Source organism: Sturnus vulgaris, chromosome 6 (assembly GCF_052056855.1).
Source record: "Sturnus vulgaris isolate bStuVul1 chromosome 6, bStuVul1.hap1, whole genome shotgun sequence".
Lineage (NCBI taxonomy): Eukaryota > Metazoa > Chordata > Aves > Passeriformes > Sturnidae > Sturnus > Sturnus vulgaris.
Window position 1 is genome coordinate 13,395,458 of NC_142248.1, and position 24,915 is coordinate 13,420,372.

At 38.5% G+C, this 24,915-nt stretch overlaps 1 protein-coding gene across 3 annotated transcripts in view; it reads right to left on the reverse strand.

The window, feature by feature from the left end:
- The window catches only part of SIPA1L1 (signal induced proliferation associated 1 like 1), a 197,110-nt gene that overhangs the window by 13,785 nt on the left and 158,410 nt on the right, over window positions 1-24,915 (reverse strand). For all 3 annotated transcript variants that reach the window (XM_014869373.2, XM_014869376.2, XM_014869370.2), the window contains 5 exons: window positions 23,416-23,691; window positions 15,226-15,375; window positions 10,588-10,712; window positions 7,858-7,976; window positions 5,098-5,537 (listed from right to left, as the gene is read on the reverse strand). In XM_014869373.2, the coding sequence (XP_014724859.1) occupies window positions 5,098-5,537; window positions 7,858-7,976; window positions 10,588-10,712; window positions 15,226-15,375; window positions 23,416-23,691 (1,110 nt within the window). The remainder of the gene's footprint in view (window positions 1-5,097; window positions 5,538-7,857; window positions 7,977-10,587; window positions 10,713-15,225; window positions 15,376-23,415; window positions 23,692-24,915) is intronic.

Here is a 24,915-nt window from a genome sequence, read left to right on the forward strand (position 1 = left end):
AGCACAATACCAGGAAATCGTTGTGTACAGCTTTAATACTGAAATAGCATTACATATATCTAGAGATCGGTTTTCTACCAGCTCTCTATACAACTTCTCCACATTTTCATCCCTGGATCCAACACTGCACTAAAGGAACTTGAAACAGATGGCCCCATGGTAAAGAACAGTTTCTGACTGAGAAATAAAAATAAGCAGGAAGGCTAAATAAAGTCACTGAATAATCTCTTCTTCCTTAGCACAGAAGAAAATTCTTCGCCAATCTTTTCAGAACTTAATAAAACAATGCATTTTCACATCTATCCCTCTTACTGAAACAGAAAAAAGAACTTAAGGTTAAATTTATGTTGCCACCTGGGAAAATAATACCACCTATGTTTAGTCTCAAGCAGTCAGTTATCTAATCTATGCCACTTGTCTGGCTCGGGCTGTAGTAGTCAATGAAGAAATATCCTAAGGAGGTGGTTCTGCTTGTCTTAAATTAGGTATCTCAGATATGCAGGGAGAACTAATGCTTTGGAGTGTCTTCTCTCTTCACTGACAGCAGATGGAGTTGAAAGAATCACCCTGAAATATGTTTCATTTTCATGTGGCTCAAGTTAAGCACGATTCCCAGCAGTGAAGTGCTGTGCACTTGATGAAGAGCCTGGGTGGACTGTAGCCTTCCACTGCCTACTGCAGCCCAGGGGCATCACATCAGGGGCAAGATGCACCTCTCTACATGCATACAAATCAAATTACAGCAATACAGATTTTGGATTAAAGAACTGTATTTCCTCCTTCCCTCCATCTCTACATTTGAAAAGCCTATACAAAAGACAGCAGACTGAGAATATACAGCAAGATATTTTCCAGTCCATCAATCCCATATATTTGGTGCTGCATAGCATGACCTTCATATTTGTAGCAGACAAAACTAAGCATAATTTATAGCAAGAAAGCAGAGAAAATTAAGAGCTAGGGGAAAAGGCAGTAAATTTTTCTTCATTCCCCCTTTGTCTCTTGCAATACTGAAAAAGTCTCCTACACATGCTGAGTAAACCAGCCCATCTGTAAGGTATCACTACCACAGCATAAACTGCCATTTTTAGCTCCTCCTAAATACACTCAAGAAGTAGAAAAGTCTTTCTGCTTCAGTGTAGGGAAAACGGAGAAAGGAATCTCTGACCACATTTCAGAATTCCTCAACCCATCAGGTATTCTCAAGGAAATGCTAGTTGTGACAAACTGTTTGTTAATATAAACCAGTAAAAATAAATATCCAGCTCCTGGATAAGCTAATGGTGTTGATCCTTAATGTTACTGGGGAAAGAAGGTAAAAACTGATGTTAATTATGCCTGACATAAAATTTATATAAGATGCATATATATGTATAATATTTATTATATAACATACTATAAATATACATTGTGCATTTTAAGTATTCTCATTTGAATGTTTATTATAATATGCATCATATAATAGACACCAAGAGCAACCTGGTAAATGCTAGTAAAATTAGCATACAATTTTAAATATGGTTTTCCTTAAAGTGCACTGCATATTTTGAGCTGTGGCTTTTACAATATAGTATTTTTGGGAGGATATTCTGCTTCAGGACTACACACAGAACTGTGAATATGTCTGAAGCTTTTCACCCTCCCAGTAAACACAGGCAGGCCAACAGGATACTGACAGGCAAAGAGACACACTTGTTAACTGAGAGCATATTTGGAGAGCAAAAGGTTTTGGATAAACTCTACAAAAACTAAACCAGAGCTGGAGCACTATGGTAGTGATGGGAAGTTAACAGAGTATTTGACACCAGGAAGCATGCAGAGAATTCATCATACTGCAACAGATACCTAGACCAGGTGAGTTTTATGTGGAAGAGATTCAGTCCTCTTTCTCAAGACACAGAGATGGTGACTACTGGTCCCCTATCTCCCACCTCAATTATTGAGACACCAAGGATTGAATTAAGAAAACATTCTGATACTACATGACTGTCTGCGAGAATTGCAGATGAGCCATTCATAAAAGCAATCTACAATAAATAATATTTTAACTAGCTTAAAATTATCAGAAGTAATGAAAAATGTATTTGATTATAAATAGTCAAGATTATCCTTTTAATTTTGGTAAGAAGACCATAAAAACTGTATAGCTTAGGTAGAAATGAAAGTTTGATTTAATTTTTTTTGTAAGGAATTCATGCCATCAGCACATACTGCTTCATTTAATGACATTCAGCTATAATGGTTCTGTATAATTACTGGCCTACATAATGCAGTTCTCCTGGGATGCTATGAGAAATCTGCACAATCATCAGGAAGGACTTTGGGAATGGGGGTGGAAAAGAGAAATAAAACCCAGCCAGAAGCTCTGCTGTAAAAGTTAATCACTATAATTTACATTTTGCCACCAGTTCTCAGGTACAAGTTCTTTTATGCACCATTAAATGATCTGAGCAGTAATTATCGCTCTTGTCTTCTACAGACACAAACACTCTAATTTGTAGTTATTTTCTTTTCTTTTGTCACAGAGATCTCTTTAGGGCCATATTCCTTTTCTTCTTGCTCAGAAACCTGATTTTAAAGACATTACAGACATTATGGCATCCACAGGCAAAAGATAAAAAAAAGTGAGAAACAACAAAGGATCGCAATTTAGAAACTGATAGAGAAACACACCAATTAAGCTGTTCATTTCTCATGAAAAGTAGCCTGTTCAGAATCTTTCTTTCGTCTCCCCTCCTTCAAGCAGGCATCTTCCTAATAATCTCCATAATCTGTACTTGTCTTTTGCAAGTGCCATTTTAACCAGCCTCCAGCTCCAAGCTGTTGTGCCTCCACAGAGGAAGCAATGACAGAGTTGGGAGCAAAGAGCTGGATGACCAAGGGTTCCACTGCTGTTCAGTGTGCAACCACCAACTGAGGATGCCACAAGAAACAAAATCAAAGCTTTTTATCCCAGACTGTGTCTTTGTTTTATTGTGAGGCATCAAACACATGCTCTAGTCTTCAAAACCAAAAAAATCAAGAAGGAACATGAGTCAATCTGTTTTTTGAATCCACCACAACAAACGATGTATGTGCAAGCATTGCTCCATTTCTCGAGTATCATGCCCGACATGTTCTACAAACTGCTACTACTCCTTTTTCTAAAGAGTTGCATTATGAACGTCTTAGTTTTAAATTAAACTTGGCCAAAAGAAACCCCAACTGCTTTCTCCAGAATAAAGCCCAGGAAACCTTTATCTGGAAATTTCAATGACAGCCCCAAAATTATGAGGAGAGAGTAATTTCAATACCATCAGAGAAACATTACGTCATTAATCCACACCAACTAGAGAAAACACCGTGTTTTGGGGACACAATGCTAAGACACAATAAATAAGGAGACAACAACATAGACACCCGTTTGCAGTCAATTCCAAAGTACATTCATGGAAGAGAAGAACTGTCATGGTGTGCCTGCCTTGCAAAGTTGTTTCTTTCTATAAAATTTTCTCAGCTTTTCTAGGGAATTACCCTATTTGGTGCTTGAAGAAGAAACCAGAACCTCAGATATACAAACATGCCATTCCATTAGGCTTTACAATAAAGCTTCCAAGACTTACATAAATTTTTCCAGGATTCTTTAAGGGTTTTCAGAAAAAAATCCTTCCAAATGACAATGCTACTAACTTTATTGCAATCAGCATTTGGTATAAGAATCTCAACAGTTGATGCTGCTGCCAGGTATGTTCAGACAAGTACTGCAGTGGTAAATTCTACTGAATGTTAAAAAATGCACATAAATATGCTTATCTTAAAATAAAAGGTGTAACACTGTAGACAACCACCATGTAGACTTTTTACCTTCAAGAAAGGGGAACACACTAACATGCCAGAAATCTAAGTCCCTCTTCAGAGTGTTCTCTCCAGACTTGCTCAAGTCCTTCACATACACGCAGCTACTGGGAACACACCAGTCTCAAACACCTGGGAGGGATTTCTATCAATTGAGTGTGAGCTTTGGTGCCAAAAATGGCCAATGAAGAGAGGCAGTAAGCCAGAGTGGGACCACCATTAATGGATTACTTAGTCACAATTACCATGACAAAGCACATGGAGACCATTACAGTCTCTATGACAACTCCTTTATTTGCAGCTACTGTAAGAGGGATTAGTGAACTGTTCTCATAAACATCTAGTCTTGCACGGTAGCTTTGTTCAAGACAATTACAAGAAACTGCTTTGGACTTCCAGTCTGCAGGGATTTTAGCTACACACTCAAAACAGAGGTGCCTTAAGAATAAAAATGCAACAGTCAGGCTCCACAAGGCCAACAAATTACGATGATCCCACATCTTTCCTGAAAGGGCTATGTTTTCTTCTTGTATGGCACAGCAGGAATATTTTTTAAAAGCACACTGAATAGTTCTTGGGAAATGGGTTAGGAAAATGGTCTAAAATATTTTCTGCTTCTAGCAGCACTGATTGACTTGTGAAGTGGGTATCTTCCATTTGAGGTGTTTAAGCACATTACACACATACTTGATATTGCTGATTTTACAAGTGGCAATACCGAGGGAGAGAGGGAAGGTGACTGTAACCTATCAAGCCTGTACCCACAAGCTGGCAGGAGAATGAGATTAAGATCTAGATGCTAGAACTCCCAAGCAACTTGCCCTCATTATTGATCATACTAACTGCAAGCTGACTTCCAAAGAATGGGTGAAAAAATGCAAAACATCTGAAAGGAGTACTTGCAAGACTAAGAATAAACCCAATATTAAACTGTTCATTAATAACATGGACTGATCTCCTTTCTGATCCACACATGGACTGCAGTTGTTGCAAGATATTCTCCATAAACACATCAGACATGTCTGTCTTATGGACAGTTTAGTACCGAATATGCTCTTAAAGACTTCTAGTAATGTAAGTGGTAGCAGATGCAAATGGTGGTCTTAATTTTCAAGCAGTCTGCACAGTGAAATCTTTCAAAACACTGATTAACATAAGTAGAAGCCCCTCTCTTCAGCATCTACGTCTCACTTTTGATAGGTTAGAGAGTGAGAATGGGAAAATGGACGTGGGGAGGGCAATCACACAAGAGGTGAAAATTACCTTGTATGTGAGACAGCATCACTTAAGCTGTAAGCACTGTTCTCCCTTGTGAGAGGGTTGGAGGCTGGCTGACTCTTGCTGTGAATATCCAGGCTGAGCGAGGATTCAGCTTTCCTGTCCATGTGGCTGTCCTTTTCTAATGTCCTGTCTGCAATGGAGACCACTTCGCTGGAGCTGTGCCACAGCGGTGCCACCTTGTCCTTGGCCAGCCCGGTGCGGGGCGACGTGGCAGCCCCCAGGGAGGCGCTGCTGCCGTGGCTGGGCCCGTAGGAAGTGGTGTCGATGCCGCTGTCGGCGGATGTCCCTTGCAGGTAATTGTAGCTGTTCAGCTCCGATTCCGTGCGCTCCCCGCTGTCATACCACTTCTCATCACTGTGAGCACTGGAGGCATTGCTGGAGAGTGTATTGCTGCTGGAATGGCTGGAGTAGTGGCTGTCAGACTACAGAAGAAACAACAGAATTATGACAATGGAGAGGAGAAAATAAAGGCTTACAAAAGCCACCATTGTACAGTAGGAGCTCTCCTACCTGGAGGTATTGGATACATACGTTGAGGATACTAATAAACGCTGAAAATTTGATTCCAGCACAGTGCACATCCTCTGTGCTGACTGCACATAAAAAAACCCTTTCTTATGGATTTGGAAGGCAGGAAAAGCCTGAGTTGTTTGTATTTTGTCCCAAAATACCTTGCGGTGGTTCCTTTCAAGCACAGCTCTCCTCAGCCCAGTCCAGTTTATTTATAAAGACTTGGGTTATAATTACAATTATTAAAAATAGTCTAATTTTAAGACTGCAATATATTAGAATATGAAACATAAGCAATCCACACAAAGTGCATGCTATTTTAGTAATCCAATTCCCTATCAAAAATTCAAAGAAGAGCATAAGCCACTTCTTTTCCTCTTCTTGGCAGCAGGGTGTCTTTCCTCCTCAGCAGGAGCGTCCTTTGCAAATGACCAGTGAAACATCATTTAACTAATGTGAAATTGTCTTCCAAAAAGCAGAACTGCATGAAAAGAAGCTTTAATGTAATGCTTTTAAATTATCCCATCAGGGCATGCCAGTGCCTGGATGGTTTGTGTGTCCTATCCTTGGTTACAGCCCACTATTGCAAAGAAACTGAATGTCCTTAATTTCATAGTGGTGGAATATCCCATTTCAAGAAGAATTTCTTGTCATACACTTACTGATTAGTAGATCATCTACCTTTGGGGTATTTATATCCATTTGAATTCTACTGAACTTATCTAAGTTCAGATCATCTACAGAATCAGAACTGAAGCAGTAGGCAACAGACCTGTTGGATGACCACACGGCCTGGGAAAAAGGGAATTAATGGAAAGCAGACTTGAAAGTTTTCTATTTGTCTACCCCTGTTTTACTGAACAGACACAGAGATCCCAGACAAATATAAAAAAAGTAGATACGGCTACTCTTTTCAGAGGGAAATAAGGAACAGATGCATACTGAGAACAAGGAATCATCAGCATCCATGTCTTTTAATATACTAAAGAAAGAACTGACAGGAAAATGGGGAAATATGAAGTTGATCTGGACTCCTAGTTATCGTCAATTAAAGTTACTTTTCCACATTAAGAACTTCATCACTTGCCCATCCATCCTTCCACATAGTAAAGATTTGCTTTAACAATGACTAAACCAGAATAATGCAAGCATTAATAATTCCAGTGTTGCACTTAGCACTCAAGCTAATAAGTTATGTATTAAGTCACTATGCAGTCAAATACATCTCATCAAAAACAGGTCAATCTAAATTTAAAAACTAGTCTGTGCTTCTAAGAATATTAAGACAGGTGTGTTACTGTTCGAGTTTCTTTGGTGTTTTCTTTTTTAAATAATAAATATGTGTTTTTATGAATTAATAATCCAAAAGCAACACTGCCAATTGCATCGAAAGAATAAAGTTGGCAAGTAGGAGCAAATTAAAGACTCGGAACCAATTAAAAGCTTTCTCACATCTAAATAAATGCAAGTAATACTTTCAGTAACATCATGCAACAGAACTCTGTATTTTAGCTTGTTGTAAAAGAAAAAAAATGATATAGTTTATTGAGTAATTTTAAGCTTAAAGTGTGCTTCCTTTATTATAGTGAATTTTCAAGACATTTTAAATTTATTAACTTTACTATATTTATCTATCTCTCTGTATATAAATTGGGAAGTGACAATCTCCACAAAGTATGAATAGTTAATTCGGCAGAGACAGAAAGACAATTTACCATTTAGAACTTCAAAACAAATTTTAAAAAATGTATTTTTTTCAGCAAGATTTCAGGAGTCCTTTCGGACAGACTTCCAACAGCATTTGAGGTACGTTATGAAAAAGGAGAATTTACCAAACCAAAATCACTATTCTGTCTCAAAGCTGCAGCTTTCTGGGCATTGCATTAGAAGATACATTAGTTAAACTGCAAGTCTTACAAGTGAGGTCTAGGAATAGCTTTGCAAATTTCTACAAATCCTTTACTTCTCACAAGATAACAGACAAGAGGTTGTTGTTCAACTGGCAGCAAATCTTTATTAACTAGTAAATATTTCAATATACCGTGCTGTAGGCTTTAGGCACCAACAGGCCTGCTCTACTACATTCTCCATGTTCTAGTAGAGAACAGGATTTTTTTCTTTCCTTTTTTAAAAACCAACACTCTAAATATAACTTTGAACAACACTTTTGGTATCAAGAGCTTGTGGAGCAAAAGTGAAACATTCAATAATTCCCTTTTTAGGATCACTTACATGACCCTGCTTATTTGGAGACAAGTGTACCACGGGATCCTGTCTCATCAGTCTTCCACTGGGGCTCTCTCGGAAGGACGGCAGGACTTTTGACACTGCTGGGAGGTGGCACGTTGGCTCTGCAACACAGCACACAACCATGGACTGAGACAGCAGTGCTACAAGCTAAGAAAACGTGTAGCCTCACTTCACACTGCAATTTTTCCAACACTACCTTAGCCAAAAATGGGTATGTATTGTGACAGCACACAGGGGAGGAAGGGCCCATTCCTACCTGGTACAAATTATTAAGGCTTCATGAAAAACCAGCTACCACAGTTCTGACTTTCGTTAGAACAACCTGGATGGTATCATGTCCCCACTGCCCAACAGCACTGTATCACAGCATTGAAACAGCAGAATATTCACTTTCACAGAGTATTGACATTGGATCTCTAAATGTGTGAGATGCCTGCTGACAAGAGAATTAAAGACTGAACACCCACATTTCCTTCAATGGCATTCTGTGCAAGGCAGGACAATAGCAAAAGTCTACAGTGATCACTTAAATGAACCCATTTTCCCCAGTACAATTATTACACGTATTTCTTACTAAAGCTGAGTTAACAAACACATTCTAATTGGAGAGAGTGCAGAAAAAAAATCTCTTGACATAATACTATCTTAAACATTGCTGGCTGTGAATGTGGAAATTGCACAGATGTACAAAAGGAATACTTATTAAACTAAACCTGAAAAAGTGAATGGAAGGCAAATCACTCCCCTTACATGGACACTCAGAGGAGCACACTTTGCCAATAAAAGTTACTTTCCCCAGAGATAACTGTGGAGGTCTAGAGGATGTTCAGACACAGCCTGTTAGGTAGGTAATTGCCTTCTCACAGCCCAAGGTCAGTATTTTAAAAGAATCTCTTTCAGTTATGAGCTTTTACATATGCTTCTACATATATTCTGAACTTCTAAAAATGCTCTTAAGTAGAATATGTGCTTACAAACATCAAGTACTTAACCATACCCATAGTAAATAGCAGTGTTTTCTCCAACACAGCTACAGTTTGTTCATCTTGATCTGCAGTATTATGAGCTTTTTAGAAAACAAAAGTTGTGAGTTTTTAAAAGAATAATAATGATAATACTAGTAATATTATCAAACTTGATTGCCCCTGGCAAGTGATAGCAAGCAGTGTTGGTGAACACAGAACAAAGGTGTTCTGTGGCAAAGGATAGGCCAGGAAGGTGTCACTACACCTAAAGCCTTATTTACCCTGAGACAGATTATCCCAAGTGGAAATGTACTTATTTGTCATAAAATCAAACTTTCACTAGATTCACCAGACTGACAATGAAGTCACCAATCAAAGATGCAGATTCCAACTCTATGAATGCAGGACAATACACTAGAGATAAAACATAGGGATTTTATGTCACTGTGCATTTCCCATCCTTTGCCAAACGCTGGAGCCATCTCTTCTGCCATGCAATTTTCCCTGTTCTTTCTGGCCTTATTTCTTTTGCTAATATGTTGACATCTTACACTGTAGAACAGAACTTGCTGGCAGCTCCACTCAGTGCCAGCACCAACATCCAACTGTTGGTCTGCAAAAGTAATGCTGAGCAAAAGATCATTTTTACATGTGTCATTACCATCACAGTTTCAAAACATATGTGATTAAAATTGTTCTGTCAAAACGAGAACTGCAGACCAGTATAATAAGGGGGGAGTTGTGAGGGAGGGACTGATAGATGGCTTTGATAACAAGGCACAGCTTACTGAGGTTGTGAAGGTGTGTGAACTAAGAACATCTCCAGAACCAGAGGCTGGCAGCATATGCCTTAAATTGCTCATCTCACTGAAGTGTATTTTCTTTTGAACACTAGTCCATTTGTACAGTGACGCAGGCGAGCGATGCAATAAAAACGTATGGAATTATTTAATCTAGGGTAAAAAAATTAGAGAAACACAATCTAGCACCCTTGGCCAGGGTCATCATGTTGGAAAAATGCCATTTGTAGATAGGACATTTTCACTGGTGACAGTCTTACTGGTAATCCTTTCAAGTCAAGCCACAGCTGTAGCAAAAGGTCTATGTGCAAGAATTTCAAATGAAGGCCTAATAACATAAATTCTCAGTTCCTAGCTGTTTTATGCAGTTAATATGTTCCCTCAGCTGACAGCTTAATTGCCACGTGCAATGAAAATGTATACATTTGTGGAAGGTGATTACCTACCTATAGATTTACTTCACTATTTAAACTTTAATTGCATTTTTTTCTATTTTATGCATGGTATTTTTATAGCTTCAATGATCAAACAATCAATTTGCATTTATATTGCACCATTTGAAAAGGACGCATCACAAGCACTTTAGACAAACTAAGCAAAAATTAAACTAAGCCAAGCCACTCAGGAGAGCAGGTAAGGTCAAACAAGTCCTCAACAGCAAGATGAATTAATAAAGTGTGTCTGCCCAGCTACTCCTAAAAGAACAGTGTGTTCAGGGTAAGAGCATTAAGGCAGATTTAATCCCATAATCAAATAAGGAAATGAAATCAGCTCTTCCTCAGGTGATACTCCTTGGTCTCAAGGAAGCAGACTGCACAAGCTTCAGTGCATGCCCCAGACCTAATTCCCCATCCCGATGAACAAGGTTCACTTTCCAAGCTGCTGGAAACACGGTGCCTGAGGGGCAGTGCCCTGGCAGGCTGCAGAGCCCCGAGCTCCCCACGTACCCATCTGGTCAGCGATGCTGTCCTCGCTCCTCTGCCAGCTGGGCGTGGATTTGCCGCTGCCGCCCGTGTCCGACTGCGTGTTCTGCCTGTCCATGGAAGCGGGGGATCTACGGCTAATTCCAAACCTGTTCTCCCCAAAATACAACGCAGATAATCACTTGAAATATACGTACATCTCACACAAGTGAAAAAAAAAAAAAAGGCACTTTTAAGAAGCCAGTGTCAAACAACAGGGCAAACCAATGCACAGTACAATGCTTTACCCATTTCATTTTTGTGGTAGCTCTCCAGACCCATTTATCAGCTTTAATGCTTAAGATTACAATAGACATTAATTTATAGAGCATCCTTGGTCAAGAACAACTGATTACAATGCTACAACTGAAAAAAACCCCAACCAAACAGCTCAAAACATGAAGGAAGAAAATTATGAGTTCTTATTTATACAGATGTTTACATGAAAAGGTGACCAGGCTGTTACATGGTTGTAGAAAACTCACCACAGTGAGTAAAATGGAAAAGCTTGAATGAAAAATGGGGTGTGTTTATCAGGAAAAGATGGGATCCTTTCAACTGCCTCAAACTAGCCAAAGAAAGCATCAGAAAGTTTGCTGGGACAATCCATGGATCTCAGCCAATTCCCTGAGTTCCAGCCAAGAGAGTAGTAAGGTCATACCTCTGGGTGATGCAGACATATGCCAACAACATGGATTTGTTTGGGGCAATATTAACACTGCCAAATATTTTAAATAAGCCTCCATAAAGTCGATTGTTGAGTATGGATTCCCAGATCCTGAGGGTTACAAATTCTGTAAATTCTTAAGTTATTTGATCATAAAGTTATTCGAGTGGATTAGTGCAAACTAAATATAGCTGTAAGAAAGTAGTTATACATATATTGGTGCAAAAGAAAGCATTATAGAGCAAAATGAAAACTCTGCTCAATGGACTTTGTAAATCCTGCTAGATTAGGCAGATGGATTTCAGAAAGATCAAAAGACAGAGCAAACTCAAGGAGAACAAGCTAATGGCAAAAGAGACACACAGTACCTCTGTGCCACACTGCAGCCTACATGCCTCATATGCCTAAAAGCCTGTAAGACTTTACATCTACAGTTCTGTATTACACATAAATCACTTATAAGTCTGTAAGAATTATAGCTGGATTCAGAAATAGCAGATCAATCATTAAGAATTCATCAAGAATAATGCAGTTCTGCAATTTTTTTTTTTAGTCAGACATACCCTGAAGGAAAAAGAAAATCCTCCAACTCTACATGCACAGAATAAAACACAAAATAGTTACAAGCTGATATATCATCTCTATATCAATGAGTTTCTATAGCTGTAATGTCTGATAAAATGAGAGAAAATAAAATACCCCAACTGTGCTGTCTACTCCCTCTGAGCTACAGACTGCCCCACACAACCTCCAACGTGAGACACCTTCCCAGCTGTCAGAACAGCTCAGTGTTGTTATCCCATTTTAAGCTCACATACTTGTTATCTCTAACAAACCCACCACAGCAACATTATACGACTCAGAACAACAAAATCCCACTCCCACCCTCAAAGACAAGCAGCTGGGACACCCCTGTAATGTGCAGCACGTATTGAAATTTCGGCATTCTAAAAATTCACCCAAACGTGATCATACTTCCCTTTTGTTCACTGCTCCCTGATACAGCCAGCATGTATTTTAATGAATTTAAAAAAACAAGGAAAACCTGTATATATCTGTCATCTGAATAGAAACAACTTACATTGAAATTATGCAAAAAGTAATGTTTTTCCTTTCCTATTCACACAGGCTAAGTAGCATTTCACTTATCAAATACCTAAATTAAACATGATGAATTCAATACCAATTCAAGATATGTACAAAAAGTCTAAACACAGCATTTCAAAGGTGATTGATTTCTTAAACACCGATCTGTGGTCTAACTTTTAAGATTCGTACACTAACTCTCATGGGAAGAATATATTTTCATTATAAAATAGCTAGAAGCTGGCATCTAAAAGAAAAATCCAAACCCCAAACAAATCTTGGTGCAATGAAGTTGCACTGCATCAATATTTTCTCTTTCTCTTGTGATGTCCTCCTACCTAACTTCCATAATATTTATATATATATAAGACGTCAATCTATGTATGATTAAATTTTCATTTCTACAATCATTTACTGTAGATGAAATAGCAAACCCAGGAACACAGCACAAGTAACACACACATACACGTCAAGATCAATCTGGATATTCACAAGGGCAGTGAAGTTTTTGCCTAAACCCAGCTTAGGATATGGATCAATAATCCAGAGGCAGCAATTACTGCTTGTACTAATGTCTGACAGAGGCACAGTTAAATTTCACAAACCTTCCAATGCTGTCACACTGCACAACAATAAATCAATGGATACACAAATGGTGAGGCTGAGACTTCCTGCACTGGGAAATCTCAGAGAGTGGCATACCTGGAGCATACTGGAACTTCACCACTGGAAGATGACCTTCAGGACAAGGCTCCCCCTTGGTCCTTACTCCAGCCATCATTCTCTTAGCAACTGAATGTTACATTCTTTCTCCCCAATTTTGGCAACACATGGAGGGTAATGCTGACCAGCCCTACCTGGGACACCAAACATTGCTGCAGAGCTGCCCTGAACCTGCTTTTTCAGGCCAATCTCAACAGAAGATGCACATGGAACTGCAGTGGTTTTTAGCGAAGGGACAGACATTACATTCCTTCCTGAGGAAAGGAAAACAATCCTTCCCAATCACATTTTTCAGGCTTTCTATTTAGCCTAGCAGATGTTTGGGGAGTCCTGAGTAAGTATGACTCATGTGTACAAGGACACTATGAGAGGCAAACTGCTTTTCTTATAGGAATAGAATAGAATAGTAAAATAATTGGAATTAAGCAATTGGGTTTTTTTTTGAAGAGTGTCCAATAACGAACATGCAAAACTCATGTACTGTTTCTTTCATTATCCCATTTAAACTGTGTTTCCTTGCAATGAATTAAAACTTCAACCCCAAAATGACAGTATAGTCAAGGTTTCTAGGACACATCTCTTCGCTGAAATTGCAAAATGCTCGAAGAATGCTGTAGTGAACATACATGTATAATTAACTTAAAAGGTGGAAAAGGGATGGGATGGGTGCTGGTGTGCTTTGAGGACAAATTTAAGTAAACCTTCAAGTGTGTCTGAAAATCCTTTCTTAAGCAGTTACAGCTGTGCTGGTCTAAGGACATTTGGCAGCAATACCTTTTTTATAGTGCAAATGACGTAGTTGGAGAAGAACAAACAATACTGGGAGCACAAGGTGCTCATCAGAATTCAAGGTAACACAGAAATGCTGCTGGTGTGATGTGAATGAGCCAGAAAGTGCACAGAGGATAAAGAGGTTAAGTGCCTGTTTCCAGCTGCAGAGCCCTGGATACACCTCTATCTAGTGTTTCCTTAGAGCAAAGTTTAACAGGCTTAAGAGCAAATCTCCTAATGCCAGTAGGACTTAAGCACAAACTTAAACAATGACCAGAATAGGCCTAATAGTGTCATGAATCAAAGCCTTCATAAAAGTGAGCAGCAGAGAAGAGATTGAGTCTTCATAAAACCTCAAATTGAGCTGTAGGAAGGACAGGGAGGACAAATCTTCAGTGCTGTGGAGCAAGAAGCAGTACTCTTTCAAATACATGCTCAGCACAGTGTTCTCTGGACAGACAGAGACCCTAGAGGCAAAAGGACAGTGCCTTGTACTAAGCAGTTCCTGACAATGGCATTTAATCCTACCAATAATATGTTTTTTAAAACAGAGAGAAAGATACTTCTCCTATATAGAAGAGAAACCAAAATGAATTACACACAATGACCTGCAAAGTACTCAAGAATGCTTCAGAGGGAAGATCTGCAGTGTGAATTATCAGCAGTTTTGCCCCTTTATCTTCTCTATAGGAAGTAATTTGGATTGTAGTAGAGAGCTCTTCTACTGCCAATTACTTTTTTCTCTACTTGGAGATCTTTGATTTATTGATCCTTTGAGTGCTCTCTGAAAACGATACAGATTGAATTTCTTCCTCTACAAGTTGCCCCTTACATTGACACTTCAGAGAGTTTGAAGATTTCTGGAAAGTTGGAAGCCTTAAGACAGAAGGACTGTGAATATGTGAAAAAGAAGCTAGCTGTGGATCAATTAGCACTTTTGTGCCTACACATCTAAGTCTTAGTTGCACTCAATACTACTTTGCTTCAACCATTAACTGACTGAGAAGTCCCAAACGTATTACTTCTTTTATTTTAGAACCTAAACCTGTGAAAGGAAGCAATTTACCACATGAAACCAGCATCTTTAATGAAGGTTTTTAAATATATAAAAGTCCCTCTGTGTAGTAACCTGAGCAGCTGTAGAGTAGGATCAGAGAGAGTAGTTAGGCTGCAAGGTAAAAGTGGAAGCAAGGGATTTTTAAAACTGGCTTTTTCAAGAAGCATGACAGTGATATTTGAAAACAGCCATGGTTTAATGCATGTAAACAACAGCTGACAGGAGCCTGTGTAAGCACTCCTTGAGTACACTTTGCAACAAATGGAGCAGAGAACAAAAAATCTGCCGAAACAGAAAACGTAAAAAATCTGGTGCCTACCCTTCTGGCATGGATTTCTGTCTGTACGTGCCTCCAGTGGAGCCAGTGTCACTCGAGGAGGATAAGTTGCTTGGAGAGTTCCGGCACTGCTGCGATCTGGCTAAGGCGATGGAGGACACAGTGACATAGACATCGGAGCCAGGGGACAGCCTGTGGGGAGCAAGGGAAGCCTCACATCAGCAGGGTCACACTGCAAGGGACACAGCAACACCCTGCAACTGCCACGGCTGCAAGCAAGGGCCTCGTGGAGATGGCAGAAATCCTATCAGCTGAAGGATCAGACATTTCCCCCTTATTCATCTACTAGAAACCATGAAAAATCAACTGTAAAAACCTGGATGCATGGGAAGAAATAAAGAAAGGCCAATGTGGGAAGAAAATACTGGCACACACTAGGAAAACATTCTGGTTTCTAAAGTCTGTTGTTACAGATTGATTGTAAGGAATAATGAAACATGACATTCCTCATCGAAATACCAAATAGAAGAAAATGCTCCTAATTCTCATAGCAAACTCTTGTCTAGAATTTAAACTAACTGTAATGAGCTGCCCGGGCAAACTCTTCCAAGATTATCAAGCTTACCTATGCCACCAAACTTGTCCACATTAAAACACAAGGGCTAAAAAAATGCAATGCAATCTATACATGCCACCTTAAAATCCTCCCTAAAAATTTTATATTTTAATATAAAAATAGCTCAATAGATTGAGAGCCCTGTTTGAAAACACAGAGCTGAGTCACATGAAGCCTTCACCTGTCAGAATAACCATACAGCAAATCAATAGCCTAGAACTGCAACACATGCAGCTGGACAGAATGGCTGGAAGCAGCAGGTTTCATGTGCCCAACTCATATCCTGTTCTGTAGCCAAAGGCTTTTTTAGATAACTGCTAGCTTGGTGCATTTTGCTTCCCAAACCCCAGCAGAATTCACTGCTGTTAGCTGGTTCTTTGTTCTACTCAGTCGTGATGGAAGCTATTCAAAACTTTTGCAGTGATTTAAGTGAAGTTTGAGTTATGCCATTCACAAACATCAAACCTCCACTGTGAGCAAAAGCCTTTATTCATTTTATCTAGGAAAAACACTAATTTGCACAAGCTAAATAACTTAATATTTGAAAAACTGATAATTACTTCAGTGAAATATATAGATAAATTCCCTCAGCACCCAGCTCGGGTCTTGGGCTTTAGAAGATCTTAGCCTAGCCATTTAATCTCCAAAGGAGTAGCAGATTTTAAATTAGCTCTCACCATAATACTGTAAAAACTTGAAACGTTAAAAAAATCTTTTGAAAGTGAAAAAAAAAAGCTATTGAACTGATCAATGTTCCTTATGTACATATATATATCAAAACAGTGTGTGTATATCTATTAATATTTACATTTATATCAAATGTGGATTGTCCTCCTAAGTACTTTGCAAGAAAAGAGTAAACTAACAAAATCTTAAAATGGAAAGAGCAGGAGGACTGGATCAAACATCTTGATCATCTGGAATTTCATGAAGTGCATATAACTAATAGTAACTCTTTTTCTGGGACAAAAAAGGAATTATCTAAGGCCTGACCATGGTACTACACCAAATCCAGTAATGCCTTTCTAGTCTAGCAAACGTATTTTAACTTATCCCACATTTATCAAGTAATCATTCTGAAATATTTGATTGCAAAGAACATGGCTGAAGACTTGAAAACTTGGGGAGCCATAAGCCAAGTAGGTAGTAGTAGTAGTTTATTTTCCTAGAAGCACTCCTACAATAAGAAAAAAAGTTTGGCCACACAAAAATGCACTTGCGTTAGCATCACTCACCAACAAAGGCACACACATTTAAACTCAGTTACTCTTGCAGAGCAATACACAGTTTAAAAGTATGACCTTTTCTCCCAATACTAAATTAGACTATTGGCAAGGAAACCAATTACTTCTCAAATAATTTCTTTAAAATTATTTCCTGTTGAAAAATCCTTTATTTTCATTTCAGATTCACCTATGCACTTTCTTTACTTCCTATGCCTTCCCAAAAAGTGACAGCACTGTTCAGAAGGAACATCAAGATTTCAGAACTATGTCAGAGAGTTCTAACTCATTTACAAAGATGAAAGACCTTGAGGGCAAACAAAATTGTATTATAAATGTGGTCTGAACAATAGAAATGAACAACCAGTCAGGTAAGACATTCTTTTATTTAAAGCAGAAGTATACTTTTGTTAGTATGGTTCACAATTACACTAAAATGCACTAATACTCCAAGACATTTCATTCTATGTGAAACATATAAGAGACCTTTAGAGCAAATTAGTTCAAATTGACTTTTTGAGCTGCTTTGAAATCTCTTGATGAAAGGCACTTCCCAAGACAAAAGGTGTATTGTGTTGTGTTAGCAGTATGCCCCTACAGCTAAGAGAATCTGAGCCTGTCTTTTATTTATAATTAAAAACTTCACTAAAGCAAGCTCTTATCTATTTCAAAAGAGAGTTTTAAGAAGAAATGCCAAAATGGTTAAGTGCATGAGTCCCACAATTGTATTTAAAAATAGGCCAAGCGTCCATTACATTAAACAGATACAATTACATTGCAGTCAATTGAACTGGGATTATCCCATGCATGATTTAGTTCTAACAGATCTAGTTCATCCTGAAAGAACTGGTTAAGACTTGCCAAGTATGGGAAGGACATCATCTTTTGTGAAGGCAGTGAGTGGAATGGGCATGCATTTATTTTGTTTAATATGACAACACAGACATTGAAAGCATCCATCTTGCTCTTCATAAATTAATTTCCATGTCATTAGCTGTAATTTTCCCCATATATTCAGTATACATAGGTATGTGGTACATACATCCTAAGAAAAATGTCAGTCTGGGTCACTTTGTGTCTATGGCCTAAGGCACTCTAATTACAAGATCATACACAGGTGCCTTTTCCTGTAGGACTGTACAGGCACAGATCCTACATTGTGCTACAACTTCTCCTGCAAGAGCTGCAGAGTTCAGAAGCAAAGGAGGGTCAGGCTGGCAGAAAAGGAAAGAATGGCCTCAAAGGCAGTGCTGACTTGGCAAAATGAATTCTTCGTGCTTGCTGGAGCACTCCAGTGTGACCACTACTGTATTTATTAATGACACTTTTTCATTTGTTGTTGCTAATTTTAATTTTTCAAAGGCCTTATTTGATTCCAAGGCCCACCATATCTCTGAGCTGCAATCTTCCTAAAGCAGCTGAAGTCAACTGAGGCTGTAATTTGAATAGATAATATATTAACAATGCTGGGCACACTTCCAAATATGAGATGGCCAAATTAAGCAGAACAAATGATTAGAACATAATTTATCTCTCTACCTTTGTTCTTAATCTGAAGAGGGCCAGAGACATCTCTTCTAACTCAAGAATTTTGAAAACTAAGTTTAATTAATACCCATGAAGCATTCAGAAACTAAAGCAATGGGCACCACTGTAAAGCTTAGAGGGGAATTAGTAATGGCATCTTTACAACAGGATTTGAATGTCATCCAGTAAATAAGGGACAGAGTAATGAAGAGGAAAAAAAATATTAAATAGCTCTTCTTTAATGAGCTGCATCCACTGTGTGAATTGAATGAGGCAGATGTCCTATGTTAAAAGAAATTCTTGTAATTTAATCAAAAGAAGCATCTGAATATACAGTTACACAAGAGCTCTGAAAATAACAGCACAGCAAATCTTAATTCTGGCATGCTTACCTTCCATGTGTTTGAGTTTTACAATCCTAATAATACTGCAAGCCACAACAATTCCCTGCAAACACTGTCTCTAATGCTCTCATGTTCAAAGGAAATCAATCCATTCCATTCAAAAAGGGAAAAAACCCAGCAATTTTGAGGAAGGGGATAGTGAATGAAACAGAAAATGCAATTATGCTGTCATGTTGTACCATCTCACATATTTGATTTTTTTTCCAATTTCACCATCACCTTTCAGAAAACATGTATTGTAATAAGAAAAGATACAGAGGCAGGCAGTGGGGCACCAGAAGTACAGAAGTTTGTGTACGAAGACACTGAACAAGCTCTGTGGCCTCAGGGATTATAGGGAAACTTATCCTCTCTGCTTCACTTCATCCAAATGTGAACCACACTGGACCAAGCAAACAGTGATTACTCACTATCCCTCATGACAAAAGAACAAGTGGGAGGTCTACACCTACCAAGATCAGCAGGAACCTGGATGAAGACATAGCAGCCATAGGTACAGGTGTACTCAGCTCCAGGCAATCTTACACAGCAGACACCAGGGGGCTGTCAGACCTGGCAGCAAGTCTTCCTTTACACTTCTAAGCATTTCTTATGCTTTTCCCTGGTCCCTCTTGATGGTCCTTGTCAAACAAGAATGACCAAATCTTGACATGTCACAGCAGGGCTCTTCTCAGATGTTTTTACATTGCAGCAGTTTGGCCACACAGGCATGCATACCAACAAACCTTTGATTTTTCCACTGCTACATCCAGCTCTAGGTTCTGGAGCTGGTAGGAAGTGTGTGGTATATAATCTCATGTTAGTACATGTTTTAATTTGAAGAGTGTTATGAGAACATTTAAATAACAAATCTAGAAACCCCGTGAGGTAGGCAGTGAGTGTACTACAATGCTGACTTGATGGGTGGCAAGATGAGCAGACTCCAATTTGTTTACATTTGGAAAAATGTCACTGATTCAAGATAAACTGCAGCAGATTAGGATTTTTAGGTAATATGGGAAGAGTTTAAAATAGAATCCACCTGCAGGAATTAACCTATAAACTACAACTGGCATATTTACTATCAGTGACTACATAGGCATAATTCAAATCAGTATGGAGTCTTAGGGCAAGACTGTGCTTCAAAGTCCTCAACATGACACAAAACCAATCAATAATATTGTTCTAATACTTCCATGCTGTGGAATTTTACTGCCAGTGTGTGACTGCAGCCATGCTGTAATTAAGTTTTCCATTTGGTTTAAAATATTGACTGTGCACAGAAATTTTCTAGTTAAGAGCCTTGATCTTTCACCCAACAGTACTCAACTGCAGTGAGTACTGAAGTGCTCAAGTCCAGACTTGGGTCTTCAACATGTTTTGATCACCAATTTCCACACTTGTTCAAATGTCTGTCAATCAAGTTTCAGTTAAAACTGGTCCCACTTTATGACAAATCAGTTAAGAACAGATTATTATCTACCATTATCTCCTTCCCTCTCACATTTTTATTTGATAGAGTGTGGAAACCAAGTGTAAAAAAACCTGAAAATTGCGAGGCGGGGGGGTGGAAATAAAAAAAATAAAAATATCAAGCTCTATAATTATGTGTTCTCCAATAACATCAGCTCTGGTTTATTTCACACATACGTGGTTTATTGTTTTTTCCTTAACATATCCTTCTGATATTCATTCTGGGTTATAAGCTATATAGTATCCCACATGGATTCATTAATATTGTGAAATAAGCCATAACTTGGGATTTATTGAATTTATAGTATTAGATTTTTCAATCTTAATGTTGCAGTAACATTAGAGATTTATTTTAAGATTTATAAAGTTTTGGGTTATTTTTCCTGCCTACAAATACCCACCCATATCAATAATGACTATATTGAGGGATCCAGGTTCTGTGAAGATCACAGAAAATAAGTTAGTAAATTGGATATATGAAGACAATCCAAATAAGGCAAATTTAAGTACTCTGCTGGTTAGACTCAGGACTGGGCATTTGTCTGCCTTCCCAGAATGAGGGATTGTCAGGCAACTCTCCCACCTACAACAGCAGTCCCTATGGGAAGATGATGTTTGGATGACTATGAAGTGAAATCCTCCTGTTCTCAGGACTGGTAATCCAGATTTTATTTATTTCTAACATATTTAAACTGACTAAAGGGAGCAAAGCACAGCAGAGCACCATCATTGCTGCCTGCACCAGAAACATGCATGGATTGCAGCACCTCCTCCTCAGTGTTCTTTAGGGTAAATATGAAAACAGTGGTGAAAAGCTAAATGAGACAGTAGTTAAGAGGGCTATGAAAAAAACACCTTTGTTCATTTTAAGACCTTACACAATAAGAAGTATCTGAGCTTTCTGAAAAGCAAAGCTTTCTTTTATCATGTAGAGAAAAGACAAATGAGACTTGCAGTGAGCTTATTGTTGAGGTTTATCCCCCTCCTGTATTTCTTTAAAATGACAAAAATGTATTTCTTCCTTTAACTGGCAAGACATTAAGCTTATGCAAGTGAGGATATATTTAAACTTGATTCACCCAAGACTAACATATTTAGCAGACCAGAAAGATGAGAGAAGACATTTTTCAAGCATCTAGAAAAATTCTCAGTGAAATTTAAAAGCTACTTTGATAATATACTTTTAAGGATGAAAGATCCAATAGAACCCTTTTTGAATAATAATAAAAAGAATACTTAAAAGAATGCCTAGAGGGAAAAAAAACCCCACAAACAAAAACCCCCAGTTACATGCCTTGAAAAATGAAGGAAATGAAAAGTCAAAGTTCCACTTTTTGAAAACAAATACTGACTAAAAAAATGTAATTTTCACTTTGCAAACATTTATCAGGCCATAACCCCCCCTCTAGAAGTCTCCAGAGACAGGATAAACCTTGAAAAATCTCTTAGGTGTGTGATGTTGCCTGCATACAATTTTATGCACCAGGAACACACAGTTATTATCCCCTCTTCTCTCAGGGCAGCCAAAGGCTCTCTTCTACAGGAGCCAGCTCGAGACTCCACCCAACTCTTGGTTAATAAATACCATGGTGAGATGGAAGTGTCTGGAAAAACCAACAACTCAATGGAATCTGATAGTCTGGCACTGCCTTAAGCTTTTCCCAGGTAATACTATGCCTTCTGGAACTACAGAAGGAGTTTGTTCAGCACTGGAGAGAGCAAAAAACATCACCAGCTCAGCTGCTGCTCCTTCAGTTCAGCATCTGCCTGTCTTCAGCTCTAAGAGGCAGATATAGCCTGTAAGCCATGCAATTTTTATGTTGGTCCAAATATATAATTTGAGAATCAAATCCAGCATTTTGGTGGCTTCTGCAACCTTTTTTAACAGACAATCTAGTCAGGTTGTCTGTGAAATTATTAGTGCCTTCAGTGCTGCAGGTTTTTTTTTTCCAAATTCCACAGATGGGAGTTTTTAAAGTATATATTTAAGAAAAAGAAAGTAAGAATATTAAGTCCTTAGCAACCACTGCAATTTCCTAACGAGGTATCCAACACAGAAGTTTCAATTTCACCTTGCTAGTTTCTTGGCCCAGGCTGTACCATCTTTGAACATGTTTTTCCGTCCCCAGTTCTTCAGGACGTGAAAAGGATGTTAAGTTGTTTCATTAGACCTCTCTTTTACATTTTCTACAATATGCATCTTATTACTGCTTTATATTTTTCATCCACAAAGATGACAATCTAGCTAAAGCTTTTTTTTCCTCTAAGGAATTGTCCAAAATAAGAAATACAAGCTATTAACTATTTTTCCCTCCACAGACCTCACTGAAAATGCAGAGACATATTTGTATAGATAATCAAAACAATGATAGTTCATTTGAATGCTATCAAGTACATCTTTCATGAAAGAATGAAAATACTGTGACAGGATGGACCTGATACCTTTATCCTAATCATCGCTTTCTTGTTCAAAGAACTCGAAACAATAAAAAACCCCAAACCACCCTGGAGAAATCCAAACTTAGAACAATTTCTCCTCTAGTCTAAAATGTCTGAACACTCCCCAGTCAGATAAATTTCCTTTCTGCACTAGTCAGAATGCTCTTGCTAAAACCTCTGTCAGATATTATTTCTGCCTTGGGTGCTTTAGGCAGTTCCACCAAGCCTATGAACAAGATAAATTTTTAACTTACTTTTTCCAAATGCAGAAGTTCATGAACACTTAGCTCTAAAAGTCTGACTAACTAATTTAAAAACTTCAATGGCAATCCAGCGGTTTCAGAATACCATCCAACACGGGGAAACATCCCAGCATACTTCATTTTGTGGTTAATCGTGCCAGGAAAGGTATTTCCTTTTAACTATTGTTTCACTCATAGTCATGCTGTCTTTTGTCTAATTAAAACCAAGAGTAAAAGCAGTCTTCAGATACTTAGATACAACTCCAATGAATTTTTCCAGGCAAGATTCAGAGCAGCAATGAAAAGCCGTTTGTGAAGAAGACACGTACCTCCGGCTCTCCAACGGGCGCCCATCACTGGAGATGCTTCGGGGAATGTTGGCTCGTTCTGGGGGTGGCATTTTTCCTTCTCCTTTTCCAGAGCTAATCCTGGATGGTACTGGACTTTGGATTTGAGATGGTACCTGAGCCACATGAGGTCCCTGTCCTTTGCCTGCATTTCGTTGCCATTTATTATTATTTCTGAAGGGAAATTTGAATTCATATGACATTCCTTCATTCACTTTGTACTCCATCACTGGCATACGGTAGTTTTCTGAAGAACTCCTAGAAATGAAGAAATTTAATACGCAGCTATTAAAAGAAGAGTATGTCCTGTTTACAAGAAGAGAAATCTGAAGACAGAAGCTGAATCAATTCTATGAAATATGACATTTTCCTTTTAAGAAATATTTATTTACCAAATTTTAGAAGGCTCACACAAGAAAAAGGACTAGTGACAGTGAGAGTCTGCCTCTTGGTCCTGGTGAGTGATCCACAACAGACTACCATGGAATCTGCTTTGTTGGCCTTGCCCCTGATTCTCACCCATCCACAACCTTGCTGTCATCACCACTGAGCCCCAGACAATCAAACACTGCCTAACCCAATGCCTGTCCTTGTCTATCCCTCCAGAAGAGCTTACAGCCATCCATTCCAGCATTCCAGTTCATCCAGGTGATACTCTCCATCTGATTATTGGGCTACAAGAGCTAAAAAAGTATGTTAGAAGGTATCTTCCCTTCTTAAAAAAGCCATGGGCAAATAAGACCTGAAAATGTTTGTTCTTTTTGAGACACACCTTTCTGACACACAGACATGAAAAGACAAGAGTCACATGAAATAAGGCATTCTACATAACTTTCAAATAACTTTGGCTTTGGAGTACCTCAGCTGATAAATTTGCACATTATGAAAAGACTTGCTAGAAACTGTAGGTGCCAAACCCCAAAGATGCCCATTGCTTCCTGAGGAACAGCACAGCCTAAAAATCTGATGAGAACAGGACATAAGCTAATGTAGCCTACATAAAAAGCAGGGCAAACTTCTGCATACATTTCAAATGAGGCACTTGGAAAAAAGATGTGATCTTCCACTTCAGTCTGGATAATTCTGGTATTCCTCTTGACAAATGTATAGATCTCTGAGTGAATACTAAATGAGTATTTTTAATTCATGATTACTTTATTCACATACATCACTCACTAATGCAAAGAAGAATTAAAAAATCAGTGCAAAATTTTGAACCTATAGCTCTTCCTCTAAGCAATTACACCATTAGGAGTGAGAAATATTAGTATCTCTTCCCTGCAAAAACAAAAAACAAGACAACTTGTTGTCTGGCCATGCTGACATAAGCAAGTTGAGCAGTGTAATGGGAAAAGACAAAGTGGAACAGTCAGTGTTGAGGTCTTGCTGCCCACAATATACTCATTTTGTGGTTTTACATTGGTCTACCCTCTAGTCTTTATGTTTAAATTAAATTATCAGTTCAAAGGCACGAGGTGTCCT